A 15,211-nucleotide genomic window follows, 5' to 3' on the forward strand; every position below is an offset into this window, starting at 1 on the left:
TTAAACAGGTGACAGAAAGTAAGCACATGGTGGTTAATCTAGTCCCAGGCATTTATCCTCCTCCTTCTTCTTTTTTTAATATATATTTTTATTGTTGTTGTTGTTTTTTACAGAGAGGAAGCGAGAGGGATAGAGAGTTAGAAACATTAATGAGAGGGAAACATCAATCAGTTGCCTCTTGCACACCCCCTACTGGGGATGTGCCCGCAACCAAGATAGATATCCTTGACCAGAATCAAACCTGGGATGCTTCAGTCCGCAGGCCGATGTTCCATCCACTGAGCCAAACTGGTTAGTGTTGTGGGGTCGAACCCTGGGTTCAAAATAAGACCACCGGAGGCTGATTAATTAATTAAAAAAAGCAGGCAAGGATTTATTGACTGGCCAGGACAGCCACAAGAGCACCACACGCAGGTGGACTCCAAATGACTGCACCATTTCAGGGGTAGGCAGTCCCTTTTAAAGGTTCAAACCACAGGAATTTTCCTTTGTTCTAAATTCTAAATCCTAAAGACTAAATTCTAAAGACTGGGGACAGCCCACAGGGTTGGTTCCCAGTCACATCCTGCTGGACATTGGAATGTGGCCCTATCTTGCAATAGCGATGACACAGAAGCAGAGCTCAGCGGTTAGTCTCTAAAGGTTATCTACAGTTTCTATCCCTGAAGCTACTGAGTCAGTGATTGCTTACATAATTTAAAAGTAAAGATCATGGTTTCCAATCCCATTAGTATCACTCCTAGCGCTCAAATGCAGGCCTAGGGCGAGGGCCGTGTATTTACTCCCTCCGCCCGCAGCCCAGCAAGGGGCGTGACACCGGGCAGCCCGCGGTCCCTCCCCGCGGCCCCGACCGGCCCCTCCCGCCGCCAGGCCCGGGCCTCTCCCGCCGCAGCCCCGGCGCCAGTGCGCACGCGCGAGGGGCGGCGCTCCGCCCGGCCGCCCCGCCCAGACGCTGACGTCACCGGCCGGCGCCGCGCGGTTTGACGTCCCTGAGACCCGCCTTCCGGAAGGAAGCCCGAGCGGCTGAGGATGGCGACCGCCGCGGAGCAGTGGGTCCTGGTGGAGATGGTGCAGGCGCTCTACGAGGTGAGCGCGGCTGTCCGGGCGCCGCGACACTCCCGGCCGGCCTGGGCGCCGCGACACTCCCGCGCGTGGGCTCGTGGCCGGCGGCCTGGCGCCCTCGCCGGGCCGGGCGTCCGGGCTGGACGGGCCGTGGGCGCGCGGGGCCGGCGGCGGACAGAGGCGAGGGGCCGGCGGCGGAGCCGAGGGCCCGGGTTTGCCTCCGGGCGCGGAGCCCGCTTGGTCCGGTCGGGGCTGGGCCGGAAGGCGTGGGAGGGGCCGGGGGAGGCGTCCTGGAGGCCGGGTGGCTCCTGGAAAGCGGAAGGGGCCGGCTGGAGGCCCCGGGAAGTCAGGTCCGGGCTGCGGAGCAGGAAAAAGGGGGGAGAATTGTGATGAGTTTAGTGTGCTTTTCTCGGGGCGTGAGGTTAGAAAAGAAGCCGAATGACTTAGGATTTAGGAATATGAAATCCACGTAGTTTGTCATTCTTATACGTCTTATTTGCTTATCAATAGACAAGGCTAGCTATTTCACTTAAGTTAGATAACGTGAAATCAAAACGTCAGTCTTAGAGGATGTTCGTTCATTTGACATATTTAATCGAGCTTCACCGCAGTGTCCAACAGAACTGTTTCTTAACCATATGTGGCCATTAGACACTTGAACTGTGTCTACTGCAACTGAGGAACTAAATTTGTTAAGTGAATTTAGATGTATTGTTAAATAATTACCTGGTGACTTAGTGGCCCTGGTTTTGGATAACACAGATCAAGACGCTGGGACTAGTGCCTTGAACAAACAGGCAAACATGGAGAGCTCAGAGTCATTTACAGTGAATCTCAGTTTTGGAGCTTAACATCCAAACATCAATTGTTTGGAGCTTAACATCACTGCTTAGTGGCATGGGTGATGGTGGTGTCTACCTTGGCAAGGCTCATCAGGCCTTGATGAAAAGCAGTTGACAGCAGATGTGGCATCATTGATGTCCAACATTAGATTCATTATAGTAAAATAAGAGCTACTAAAATTTAATGTTTACTTTTGTATAAATGAATAATTTCTTGTTTTCTATTTTTGCTCTCTTCTTGAAAATTGCATAACTGACCAAGAGTGACACTTGGGAGAAGTCTCTCTGAATGTAACATTTCCAGGAAAGAAAGCTGCACGTGTGGATTTTATTAATTCACTGGACGATTAGTGTGCTTTTTGTGGAGTGGGATGTTTAGTGACGGGCAGATGTTTGCCTATTAGAATCCGATTACTGAGAAAACCAAATGGATATTTAGACTCATTCTTAAGAGAATTATATTCAAGGAGGATTTGCATATTTTTTAAAAAATCATCTTGAGATATTTCTGTTCTTGCTGCCAATTTCTGTATACTTGGTATGTAGAATTTGAGGACTCTTGTGGAGTGCACCCAAAAAAGAAATAATAGTGTATGTATATGTACCAAAATCTATAATTTGAAAGTTATCTGTACATTGACCTGAAAACTTACAAATTTTTCAGCAGTTTTCCGATCTCCACATTCTGAAATTTTTAAAACTGTGATGATTCATCATCACTACTTTCTAATGTTTGAAAATAACTTGTGTTTACATTTCTAAATACCTCTTTTAAATTTTCCAGTGACACACTATGGGAGTGGAGCATCCTGTAACTGCCTGGGGTTTATTGATACGTGGACTCTTCCACATGCCCTGTGTGTGTCTGGTTGGACAGCAGTTAGGAGTCACCTTGAGCTTTTTCCTGAAAGAAGCTGACATGGATAATTTCATTAAGATATCTTTATGTCTGTTTATGTGGAAAACACTACAATTTGGGGGAACTACAATAGAAAAAAGACCTGTTATCCCAGCATTTATAAAGTGTTTTTTATTCTGCCATGTTAGAAGAAGAACTTAAAGGGGCTATCAGAAGAATACCAAAAAAAAAAAAAAAAAAAGTAGTAGGATGTGCAGTGCTGTGGAAACTGGTTTCCAAACGATCTTGTTGCCTCACACACACTCACGGTAGAAGTAGCTAAGGAGGCTTGTTTGTTACAGTCATTTCCTAGGTAAAAATTTAAATTACCGCCAGGTTCTCAAAATGGATGTTGTTTGACATGTTGGGATTCTGTGTCAGATTTATTTTAAAGAGTTTTTTTCTAATGATCTTTTAAAACACAATACTAGAGATTTTTTTTATGTGTAGAGGAAATTGCCTGTTAGAAACGGGAAAAGCAATGAGTAGAAATGAAAGGAGCTTTGAAAGTAAATTTTAAAAAGTAACAGGTTAAAGGTCATAGGGGGTAGTATTTGTAGGTGCATTACATTTTATATGCAGGTTTTACAAGTGTTCATTTCACTTCTGTTTTTTATTCACACTTAGGCTCCTGCTTACCATCTTATTTTAGAAGGAATTCTAATACTCTGGATAATCAGACTTCTTTTCTCTAAAACTTACAAATTGCAAGAACGATCTGATCTTACAGTCAAGGTAAGAAATTAAATCTCTATTTTATTATCTGGTGTATGATGATTGTGGCTACATCTTTCCCGAAAGGATTTGTGGTGAAGTGTTTTCTACACTGTAAGACAGTCAAGGTGGTGGAATACGGACAGGCAAACGCAGAGCCAAGTGCCCCCGGAGGAGTAGCCTGTTGCAGGGACAAGCAGCAGCCTTAGAGTAGGTGAGGAAAGGGAAGCTCGGGTAGCTACTGGATTTTGCCATTTCCAAAGGCAGGGTTACTGAGTTGTCGGGGAAAGCCCCGTTTCTGAAGCCTGAAAGTTTTCCCTGTGGTCTTCATAAAGAAAAGTGAGTTGGAAAGAATCCTCATCCCCCCTCTCCACCTCCCCACCCCAAATTGAATTTTGATGTGTTCTGTGTGGTAAGGGACCCAGCTCAAGCCCAAGCCAGGTGAACCTCAGAAAGCAGAAGTGCCTACACTGGAGGAACTGTGGCACTGCCCATGCAGTCCGTTGGTATGAGGGACAGGGTAGGAGCACTTAGTGACTGCCTCAGTACGGGGAGGAAGAACAGTTTTGATTGCAGCATAGTTTTTGTCACTGGGATTGTTGTGCCAGATGTGTGGGAGGCAGGGATTGGGAGAGATGTTTTCCCACAAAAGTCTCTGAAAGTTTGGTTCGCAGGAAGCATTGAGTGCAGTGCATAGGTGAAGCATTGGGCCTTTCTCTACTTCCTGGGCCTCCCAGGAGGAAATTCAGGAGAGTGGGATTGCAACAGCCATGTGCAGTTGCTGCCCTGGTTTGCCTGACCAGCTGCTGCTGTCCTGGTCATTCATATTATACTGTCCCCTGGGGAACATGCAGCATATGTTTTTAGGGCAGAATGTTCTGGCAGCTTGAGGAAGCAGAATAAAGAGATGTCTCATTGCATGGTTGTAATCCTTAATATGCCAGTGCACATTTGAACCCCTATTTGGAGGAATACCCTAAACTTGACCACAGATCTCTCCCTTTCCCCGCCCCTTTTGATGAATATTTTGTGGGATTATCATGCCACAGAGGAACACTCCTCCTCTAGCACTGCAGTAAGTCTGGGCCTGCAGCCAGAAGTCCTTTCCATGCTTTTCCCTTTGATATTTAGGAACTTCTTGTGGATGACTAAGTGGCTGTGAAACAGATTTCTAGCCCAACTTTTAAAGGGTTTGATGAATCCAAATATTCTTAGTTTTAGTTTAAACATATCAATCCACACATATATACATTTTAAAGTATATATATTTTATTGATTTTTTTATAGAGAGGAAGAGAGAGGGATAGAGAGTTAGAAACATCGATGAGAGGGAATCATCGATCAGCTGCCTCTTGCACACCCGCTACTGGGGCTGTGCCCGCAACCAAGGTACATGCCCCCTGACCGGAATCAAACCCAGGACACTTCAGTCCACAGCCGACACTCTATCCACTGAGCCAAACTGGTTTAGGCTATACATTTTTAAAAAAAAGAGTGATAGGTAAACATCTATAATAATAAAAGCATAATATGCTAATTAGATCAGGTTTCCTTCTGGGTGACCTTCCTGACAAAGCTGGTGCCAGAGGGAAGCCGGTACCGGCAGCTGGGAGAAGGAAGGCCTACGTACTCTTGCACACATTTCATGCATTGGGCCTCTAGTAGTTTTAGGAAAATCCTCTGAAAGCAGACTTAGCTAAATCGAAATTTGGTAATCACTGACATTGGACCCTCCCGGCAGTGTGAGGAAGAAACAGTGCTGTGAGTGAGAAGTGTCCTTCTCAGTCAGATAGACCTCCAGGGGCTCTGAATGGCAGGGTGTGGTGAGTGCCTTCTCACATCTGAGACATTTATTGGTTGATTATGCAGCCAGTATTTTTGAGTGCCTGAAAATCAGGTGAGCATGCTTTGGTCTTGCGCTGGAGTTGCCTAACGGGAGAAATACGAACAGCATTTAATGGAAGTTTGAGACCAGAACTAATGGGAGAGGGTCTGTTTGCAAGGCAAGGGTCGCCGTGGCCACCATGTTAATTTAGGGGCCTCATCTGTACATCCAGACACATTTTCACAATTACCTTTTTTTTTCTGATTCAAAAAAGGATAAGAAACACAAAATAGTCAAAATACTTATAATGCATAAAGTAGCAGATACAAGGAATAAAGTAGCTTTTTGTGAGAAATTCCGAACAAAATCCCATTACAATAATTACAGCTGTTTTTTCCTGTATTTTAGCTACACCTGAATTCCTGCAGGTGGTTTGTAGGAACAGTGCTTGGTGATCTGGTCGATCCCTTCCCATGATGGCCACCTCCATCAGCATTTCTGGTGTGGCTTTCTGTCTTGTGACTATAGAAATAAATTTTTCTTAAATTTTTTAGTCACCCACAAAACTACTTGGAAAAAAAGTATTTTGCCTAAGGTGTGAGGAGGTTAAGTGCCCAAAACTCAAAAGTGGTTCATTTCTTTTCTAATGTCAACTAGCCCTCTGGTTCTAGCAGTGTGTTCACTATGATGGTCCCATTACAACAAACAGTGTAGATACTGCTGTCACTGTCCAGGAGCTGGCATTGTGTGTTTTAACACCTTTTCGCTTGTAGGAAAAAGAAGAATTGATTGAAGAGTGGCAACCAGAACCTCTTGTTCCTCCTATCTCAAAAGACCATCCTGCTCTCAACTACAACATTGTTTCAGGGTAAATCACTTCGTTACTGTTTCTGTGGGTAAGCTCAGCAAAGTACACAGTCCTTTAATGCTATTCCTTTCTTACCTGAAATAAAACATTTAGAAACATCTGCAGATCAGAAACTAACTGCTTTAATTCCCAATATAAAACTTTCTTTTAGGAATGATATTGACATTTTTTGTAGTCTTCAATTTGGGCATTACAGTTTGTCCCTTTTTCTAAAAAAATATATATATTTTTCAAAATAATACACACACATGATAATATGTAAAGTGGTCAGACACACCTAAAATGAAAAGCAGCACTCCCTTCTTCCCACCTGGTTTGCTTCTGATTTTAGGTCTGTTGCAGGTTTCCTCCATAATAAGCTAGTAACAATATGCGGACCCTACTACTACTAGATTAACAGTGGAAATACCTATGGACTCACAGCATGAATTATGAACTTCAGCTCACTTATCCTACCTCTCTTCTTGCTTCCAGTGTCTGATCGGTTTTTATTATTAGTTCTTCTGTTGGGTATCTTTGCTTTTTGTATGTGCTTTTCCAAATTATTTTAAAAATATAGATACATATGTATTAGTAATCATCCAGAATTAATAGGCATTTTGCTATTCTGAAATATTTTTTTAAAAAGAAATAAACCATTACAAATATAGCTAACGAAACTTTCCCATCTATCACTTACTCTTGCCTCCCATACAATATTACCACTATCTTGAAGTTGGTGTATTTTACTCTTTTACAATAGAATGATTGTTTTTTGTGTTTTTATTGCACGTGTAGTACTTTCTCAATATCTGGTGATCCTTAGCATCTTTTTCCCCCCAATATGCAGAATGTCTCATTGTAATTAATAGCATAATATAAATAGTCTGCAAAAACCATGCACACAAAAACATAGGATATTTTGTTATTGATAAGTTTAGAGTTTTCAACTTATCCAATACCTCTTTACATTCAATACTGAGTTGACACAAGAGTAAGTGAATTTACTTAACTTGGATATTTTTTAAAAATTTTAATAACAGCCGAAACCGATTTGGCTCAGTGGTAGAGCGTCGGTCTGCGGACTGAAAGGTCCCGGGTTCGATTCCGGTCAACGGCATGTACCTTGGTTGCAGGCACATCCCTGGTAGGCAGCTGGTTGATGTTTCTCTCTCATCAACGTTTCTAGCTCTCTATCCCTCTCTCCTCCTCTCTGTAAAAAATCAATAAAATATATTTAAAAATTTTTAATAACAGCCTTATTGCAATATCCATATACCATTAAATTCACCCTTCTAAGGTACACTATTAAATGGGTTTTAGTATATTCACAGAGTTGTACAACTATTGCCACCATCCAACTTCAGAATTTTCAGCACCCCAAAAAGAAATTCCATACCCATTAGCAGCTATTCCCCATTCCCTCTACTCCTCAGCCCCTGGCAACTACTAATTTACTTTCTCTATGGATTTGCCTATTCCGGGCATTTTATAGCAAAGGAACCTTTCAGTATGTGGCCTTTTGTATCTGCCTTCTTTCCTGGAGCCTAATGTTTTCAAGGCTCATCATGTTGTATCATGTGTCAGTGTTTCATTCATCTTTATGGATAAAGCACATCCCACTCAGGATAGATCACATGGTGTTTACACATTCTTCAGTTGGTGGGCATTTGGGTAGTTTCCTCTTGGGAGTACATGAAAAAAGAAAATATATGTAAATATACATGTTTATGTTTCCCACCGGTAGTATATGAGAACTCCACTTTCTCCACATTCTGGCCAACCCTTATTTTCTGTTTTTAATTATAGCCTTCCTGGTAGGTGGGAAGTAACATACCAAACGGCTAATGTTATTGATAATGTTATTGTCTTTTCATGTGGTTATTGGCCATTTTCATATGTCGTCTTTCGGGAATAGTCTGCTCAGTTATTGGTCTTTTTATCATTGAGTTGTAAGAGTTCTTTATATATTTGGTGTACTAGGCCCTTATCAGATATATGACTTGTAAATATGTTCTCCCATTCTCTAGGTTTTTGTATCTATTCTCTTCTAGTGTATTTTGATGCACAAATGTTTTTAATTTTTTAAAGACATATTTTTATTGATTTCAGAAAGGAAGGGAGAGGGAGAGAGAGAAACATCAATGATAAAAGAGAATCATTGATTGGCTGCCTCCTGCATGCCCCCTACTGGGATTCATGCCTGAAACCCAGGAATGTGCCTTGACCAGGAATCGAATGCTGACCAGGAATCGATTCATAGGTCTATGGTCAACCACTGGGCCACACTGGCCCGACAAATGTTTTTGATTTTAATGAAGTCCAGTTTATCCCATTATACTCTTGCTGCTTGTGCTTTTGTGTTATATCTAAAGATCTTTGCCCCATCCAACATTATGAAGATTTCCTCCTTTGCGTTTTTTAAGAGTTTATAGTTTTTGCTTTTAAATTAGGTCAGTGATTCATATTCATTTTGAGTTAATTTTTATAGTGCTGTGAGGTAGGGGTTCATCTCCATTATTTTACATGTGTATACCCAGTTGTCCCAGCACCATTTGTTGAAAAGACTATTCTTTTCCCTTGAGTTGTCTTGGCACTCTGATGAAAATCCATTCTTAAGACTGAGACACTGAAATGCTAATTCAAAGCCCTGTGTCAATGGGCTGGGCTTCCTGATTGATAGTGGGCATCACTTTCAATTTAGGGTAATCAGACAAGGACCTGCCCATTGATTTGAGGGGATCCCAGATTCAGTATTTTCTGCTTTTCCTCTCTTTGAATTTCACCACAAAGGAGTACTCCCATGTGTTGGGATGGGGGTGGGGCGGTCTTAAGGGGTGCCCCTTATAAGCCTGATCTCTGGCCCTCTGGGAGCTGAGTTGGAGGATGGAGGAGGGCTCAGTGTCCCATTTTTATTTTGGTAAATTTATACTGATTCTGTTCTCAAAGTGGCACTGAGCCCTCACTGGTCCTTGGGAATTTTAGTTTATATTCAGCATTTCCAGAGTAAATCTCCCGCCTTCCTGCAGGACCAGAAGGGGACCTAAGGAAATGACTCCTTATGAAGGGTTCCAAGCCGGGCTCCTGAGTCCCCCTCCTGTTCCCCCTCTCCAGGAAGCTCTGCCCCACTGAGCATTTTCAGGCCTGCTGCACCTTTCCCTGCCCGCACTCACGCTCAGCTTTCCCACCCTCAGCTTCCTATCGGGTCTCTTTGTTTTACCGAATACAACTTACCCTCTGCTCTCTAGTTTCCCACATTTTGTTACTGTCATCGCCTTTGCCTGTTCTTGGTAAGGTCAAATATTTTAGACTTTTGTAGGCATTTTTGTGAATGGATAGGCTTTTCTATTAGGAAGTAATCCTTACATTCCTAAAATAAGCCCTATTTAAGGATGAATGTGGTTTTTATAAACTGCAGGATTTGTTTTGCTTATATTTGAAATTTTTAATGTCTATGTTGACAAATGAGTTTAGTCTTTTATCTTTTTTTCCCTTACTGTGCTGGTCCATTTTGGTATCAAAGGTATATGTCAGTCTTATCATTTTCCTAGCAACAGTATGAATTTCATATGTATGTATTTCTGTTGAGCACAGATTTTTAATCATGATTTCATTGTCTTCAATGGGTTTGTAAAGCTGTTCAGGTTTCCTTCTTAAAGTTTTGCTTACCATCATTTAGTCATTGTCCATTTCTTGAGTTTTCAGATGTTTTGGCATGAATAGTTTGTAGGTTTCTTCTGGGCATATATATAAAAAATGTATCCATAACACTTTATTATACATACACTAGAGGCCCTGTGCACAAAGCCCAGCGCACGACATTCGTGCACGGGGCTGCAGGGGGGGGGGGCGCCTCGGTCTGGCCCGGACCCTCTTGCAGTCCCGGGCCCCTCGGGGATGTGTGTGTGCTGGCCCTCAGACATTCCCCGAGGGGTCCTGAGCGCTGCTGCAGAGGTGGGAGAGGCTCTGCTGCCCACTCACCAGCCGTGACACACCAGCCTGAGCCCAGCTTCTGGCTGAGTGGTGTTCCCCCTGCGGGAGTGCACTGACCACCGGAGGGCAGCTTCTACATTGAGCGTCTGCCCCCTAGTGGCCAGTGTGACTGGTTGTTCCACCATTCCATCGGTTTGCATACTAGGGTTTTATTATGCAGGATAGAGAATGACACATCTGTGGGGCTCATGTCTCCACTGTGAGCATTGTGTGTCTCCTTCCTCACTCGTTCTCCAGAGGTTTACTTCTGGTTTGTTTTCTCCGTGGCACATCTTTCTTGCTCAGCTCCAGTCTTGTCAGCACCCACCCGAGGCAGTGGTCTTGTTTGCTTCGTTCTCTACTTCCTTTGTCCGTGGTGTCTGCCTCCACCTCTCCTCTTCACTGAGACCCCACTGCAATACTTCATCACGTTTTCTATCGGCATTGTGTGTGTGACACATTTCTATGGTATTAAAATGATACATTTTATATTTATATTGTTGGTTTAAAATACATTCTTAATGTCTTATGAATGTATTTTTTTAATTTTGTGCTCCAGACTATTCTGACATTTTATTTTGTTTTTTGTTAATCCTCACCCAAGGATATTTTTCCACTGACTTTTAGAGAGAGTGGAAGGGAGTGGGAGAGATGGAGTGAAACATGGATGTGAGAGGGACACATCAATTGGTTGCCTTCTGCACCCACCCCAACTAGGACTAGGGAACTTTCCACCAAAATTCATGCCCTTGACTGGAATCAAACCCGGCTGGAACCTTCAGTCTGAGGGCTGATGCTCTATCCACTAAGCCAAACTGACTAGGGCTTTTTGCAAGATCTCTGCTCAACATTTATTTTTTCAGCAAATGCCTACTATGTTTAAGGAATGTGCTGAGCACATTGAGTTTTCTTGAGATAGACCAACAATCAAATAAATAAATACAGCGTTTGCTGGCATGGAGTGGTCTGAGGAAATAGGGAGCAAGGCATAGCAAGGTGGAGTGCTGGGCTCCTCCTTGTCATTTCTTCTGACTGTTGCATCTTCTGTTGTGTAAGGTAACTGAGTTCTAAAATGCCATCGTGGGGAGAAAGATGAAGATACTATTAAAAAACACACCCTGTATTAATGTCCCCTTTTAAAGCCTGTTGGATCCCTCCATTGTGATCCTCCATGGCCGCTCCGCTGCATCCATCTGTGGGGATTCAGCTTCCTCACAGCCTGGGCTGGTTGCATATTTTGCATTTCTCTGATTATCTGAGCCTTTGAGTATTTACCAGCTGCTGGAATTTTGCTTTTCTATAAATGCCTCTTGATATCTTTCACATTTTTCTGCTGATCTCCAGTATGTCTTTTGATTAACAAGAGTCCCATAAACTGTGTGGATTCTAATCCTTAGTCAGTTTTTTAAAAATATGTTTTTATTGATTTGAGAGAGAGATTGAGAGAGAGGAGAGAGAAAAACATAATCGATCGGCTGCTTCCTGCATGCCCTCCACTGGGATGGAACCCACAACCCAGGCATGTACCCTGACCGGGAATTGAAGTGGTGACCTCTTGCCAGATGGTGAGGAGCACCTGTGAAGCATTGCCTGGGTATTCGGAGGCAGCAGGACAGCGTGACCGGCCACAGGGGCTGTGGCTAGCAGAGGAGAGCAGACAGTCAGAACGTGGGCGAAGAGGTTAGGAATGTCCTGACCAATTTAACTGCTAGTATTCTCCTTTCCATCATTTCAGAAGAGTGTAACAAAAGTCTGTCTAGAGTGCCCAGCAGATCTTTTCGTTAAATACAGCCAAAAGTTCTAGCTGACAAGACAACACCTGACCTTCCAGCCTCAGTGACTTCTGTGGTAGCCGGTAAAAGGCAGTCGGCGCCCTCTTAGATTCAGTGAGATACAGTCACTCTCGTTATTGCACACCTGTTAGCTTCATCTTTGGTGTCTTTATTGAACCAAAGGTCTTAATTTTGACTTAATCAGTTTCATCCCTTTCGGCTTCATGGTTTGCATGTTTTGGGATCATTTCCTACTCCAAGGTCACAAAGACATTCTTCTACGTCTTCTTTCATATCTTTTCCCAAATATCTCTATGGTCTGTGACATGTCTGGAATTCACCTTTGTATCTGCTAATACAGCTTTATTTTTTTCCATAGAGAAATATCTATGTGTAGCTTAGTTGTTCGCCAGGTGCTCATGTATACACAGCTCTCTTGAGTTCCAGACTCACTCACTGGTCTAGTTGTCTGTTCTCAGCAGCGCCAAACCTGACATTGCTGGTGTCTGCAATGGCTGTTCTCTCGGGTAGAGCGCCCTTCTCCCCGTCACTGAGCCGCAAGGGCCTTCGCTCATCCAGATGACCTAACAGTGAGGCTGTGGTTTGGGGTGCGAAGGTTTTCTTCTCCTTCCTCCCATTCTGAGGCCTTGACTGTGGAGCTGTCTTTCTAGATCGAGTTTACTTCCTTCTGCAAGGCAGCCCCAAAGGGTCTTGCTCTCCAGGACCGCTGTGTCCGGTGTCCGTATGGGGCACAAGTGGGAGCTCCCATTGCTCACTGGATGCTCTTTGCCCTCCTTGTCCAGGTGCTGGACGGAAACCAGGTGCCTGCGGCCGCTTGCCTGTGCTCAGGGCTCTGGTGTGCTCGCTCTTGACAGTTTGCTTTCTCCGTGGCACGGTTTTTGTGGAATGGCTTGACTTTCATAGCAGCAACTATTACTATAGGGTTGTCTGTATAGGTGTTTTGTGTTCTCGTGTTTCTGTGAGTGCCAAAACCTCCACGCTAGGGAGGAATGGGGAAACTTGAAGCCCTGAGAAGTATCGAACTAAATAACATGATGGACACCCAGTCCCAGCGGGTGGAAAGAAAAGAAGCCTTGAAGCCACAGGGAAGAAGGAAGATAATATTTAGAGAGCACCTCTGTGGCACTTTTATAACCACAGTTACCTTGAGGAAAAGGTTCCCTCCCCATTTTACAGACGGAGAAACTGAGGCTTACAAGCCCAGGTAACATCCACAAGCTTCTGAAGCCATCAGTAGCCACGGGGCAGATGGCTGAATTTTTATCTGCTTTTGTGAATTTACTTGAAGTTGTCTTTCATTTCTTCCCCTGGCTTCCCAGCGTCTTTGTTACCTTTCTCAAAGAAAACCAGTTCTGTTGGTACAACCAATGAGAGCAGTTTCTCAGTCTCTTCTGGCCCTCGTGCAGCCCAGCATGTAGACCTGTGCCGATGTGCAACTGAGACAAGTTCCAGGCAGTCATGTCCCTTGCTGGGGTCGTCCCCTTCCGTTCTATTCCATGGTTTCCTTGAGTTAAAATAGGTTGATTGTGACTGACTCCATTTGGTCTTACAACTGGTTAGTTGCTTGCGACCTGTAGCTTGGCCCTCTGTTTCTGCATGGCCTACAGCTAGTGCTTGTCAGCAAAGGACTTGTCCTGTCCCAGCCACACTCAGATGCGTGCTCCTGTGGAGCTGGGCACTCTGTTCCTTTTAATACAGCGGTCGTCAACCTTTTGGACCTCACGGACTACCGGTTGGTGACCGCTGCTTTAATACGTATACATATACATATACATATACATATACATATACATATACATATACATATACATATACATATTAGAGGCCTGGTGCGTGAAATTCGTGTACTTGGGGGGGAGGGGTGGTCCCTCAGCCCAGCTTGCACCCTCTCCAATCTGGGACCCTTTGGGGGATATTCAACTGCCGGTTTAGGCCTGATCCTAAACCTGCAATCTGACATCCTTCTCACAGTCTGGGACTGCTGGCTCCCAACCGCTTGCCTGCCTGCCTGCCTGCCTGCCCCTAACCACTTCTGTGTGCCAGCCTGATCACCCCCTGATCACTCCCCTGCCAGCCTGATGGATGCCTAACTGCTCCCCTGCTGGCCTGGTCACCCCCAACTGCTTGCTTGGTTGCCCCCAACTGCCCTCCCCTGCAGGCCTGGTACCCCCAACTGCCCTACCATACCAGCCATCTTCTGGTAGCCATCTTGTGACCACATGTGATGACCATCTTGTGCAAAGTTGTGATGGTCAGTTTGCATATTATCTCAATATTACATAGGATATCCATCCCAGCTGCTGTTGCTCAGTGGTTGAGTCTGAGGTACTTTATTTAGCTATTCTTTTTTTTTGTTTGTTTGTTTTAATCCTTACCTGAGGATATATTTTCCATTGATTTCTAAAGAAAGTGGAAGGAGGGAGGAGGCGGGGAGAAAGGGGAGAGGGAGAAATAGTGTGAAAGAGACACATTGCCTCCCACACATACCTCTATTGGGGCTGGAGAGCCTGCAACCAAGGTACGTTCCCTTGACTGGGAATTGAACCCTTGACCCTTTGGACCATAGGCCAACACTAACCACTGAGCAACCGGCCAGGGTTAGCTATTCTTTCTTCAGTGAATTGTAAAATCAAAACAAAAATTTGCCATATATCCATTTTGAAATTCTAACTTGTTTTTTTTTTGTTTTGTTTTGTTTTAATATATTTTATTGATTTTTGTACATAGTGGAAGGGAGAGAGATAGAGAGTTCGAAACATCAATGAGAGAGAGTCATCGATCAGCTGCCTCTTGCACACCCCCTACTGGGGATATGCCCGCAACCAAGGTACATGCCCTTGACCAGAATCGAACCCGGGACCCTTCAGTCCCCAAGCCGATGCTCTATCCATTGAGCCAAACCGGTCCCAGCTTGAAATTCTAACTTCTTAACTGAAGTGTACAGGGTAACCTATTAAGAATTATTGGCCAAGGATATGATTTTAATACACCACTGTCTAATTTTACTTTTTAAAAATAAGCAGTACAGGAGCTGGAAGACCAGTGCACAAGTAGTGTAGAGTAACAACACTGTGTCCTGTCTGCTGCCACGTAGTGTGGGGCGTGTGTGCTGTAACAAGTGTTGGCTGAGTGAATCCTTCTCATCTCTCTTCCCAGCCCTCCAAGCCACAGCATCGTGGTGAATGGAAAAGAATGTATAAACTTTGCCTCCTTTAATTTTCTTGGATTGTTGGGTAACCCTAGAGTGAAGGTAAGTAG

At 44.1% G+C, this 15,211-nt stretch overlaps 1 protein-coding gene across 9 annotated transcripts in view; it reads left to right on the forward strand.

Annotated features, from left to right (window-relative positions):
• Positions 1-931: 931 nt before the first annotated feature.
• SPTLC1 (serine palmitoyltransferase long chain base subunit 1) overlaps positions 932-15,211 on the forward strand; it is a 66,264-nt gene continuing 51,984 nt past the window's right edge. For 8 of the 9 annotated variants that reach the window (XR_004986682.2, XR_004986684.2, XR_004986683.2 and 5 more), the window contains exons 1-4: positions 932-1,086; positions 3,430-3,537; positions 6,115-6,209; positions 15,110-15,203. Coding sequence is in view for 5 of the 9 variants with exons in the window: in XM_036430183.2 (XP_036286076.1) it covers positions 1,030-1,086; positions 3,430-3,537; positions 6,115-6,209; positions 15,110-15,203 (354 nt within the window). In the remaining 4 variants the exon portion in view is untranslated. Of the gene's footprint in view, positions 1,087-3,429; positions 3,538-6,114; positions 6,210-15,109; positions 15,204-15,211 lie in introns of those variants that run through there. The other variant, XM_036430186.2, reaches the window with a different exon arrangement.

This window comes from Pipistrellus kuhlii, unplaced genomic scaffold (assembly GCF_014108245.1).
Source record: "Pipistrellus kuhlii isolate mPipKuh1 unplaced genomic scaffold, mPipKuh1.p scaffold_m20_p_102, whole genome shotgun sequence".
NCBI classification, from domain to species: Eukaryota; Metazoa; Chordata; class Mammalia; order Chiroptera; family Vespertilionidae; genus Pipistrellus; species Pipistrellus kuhlii.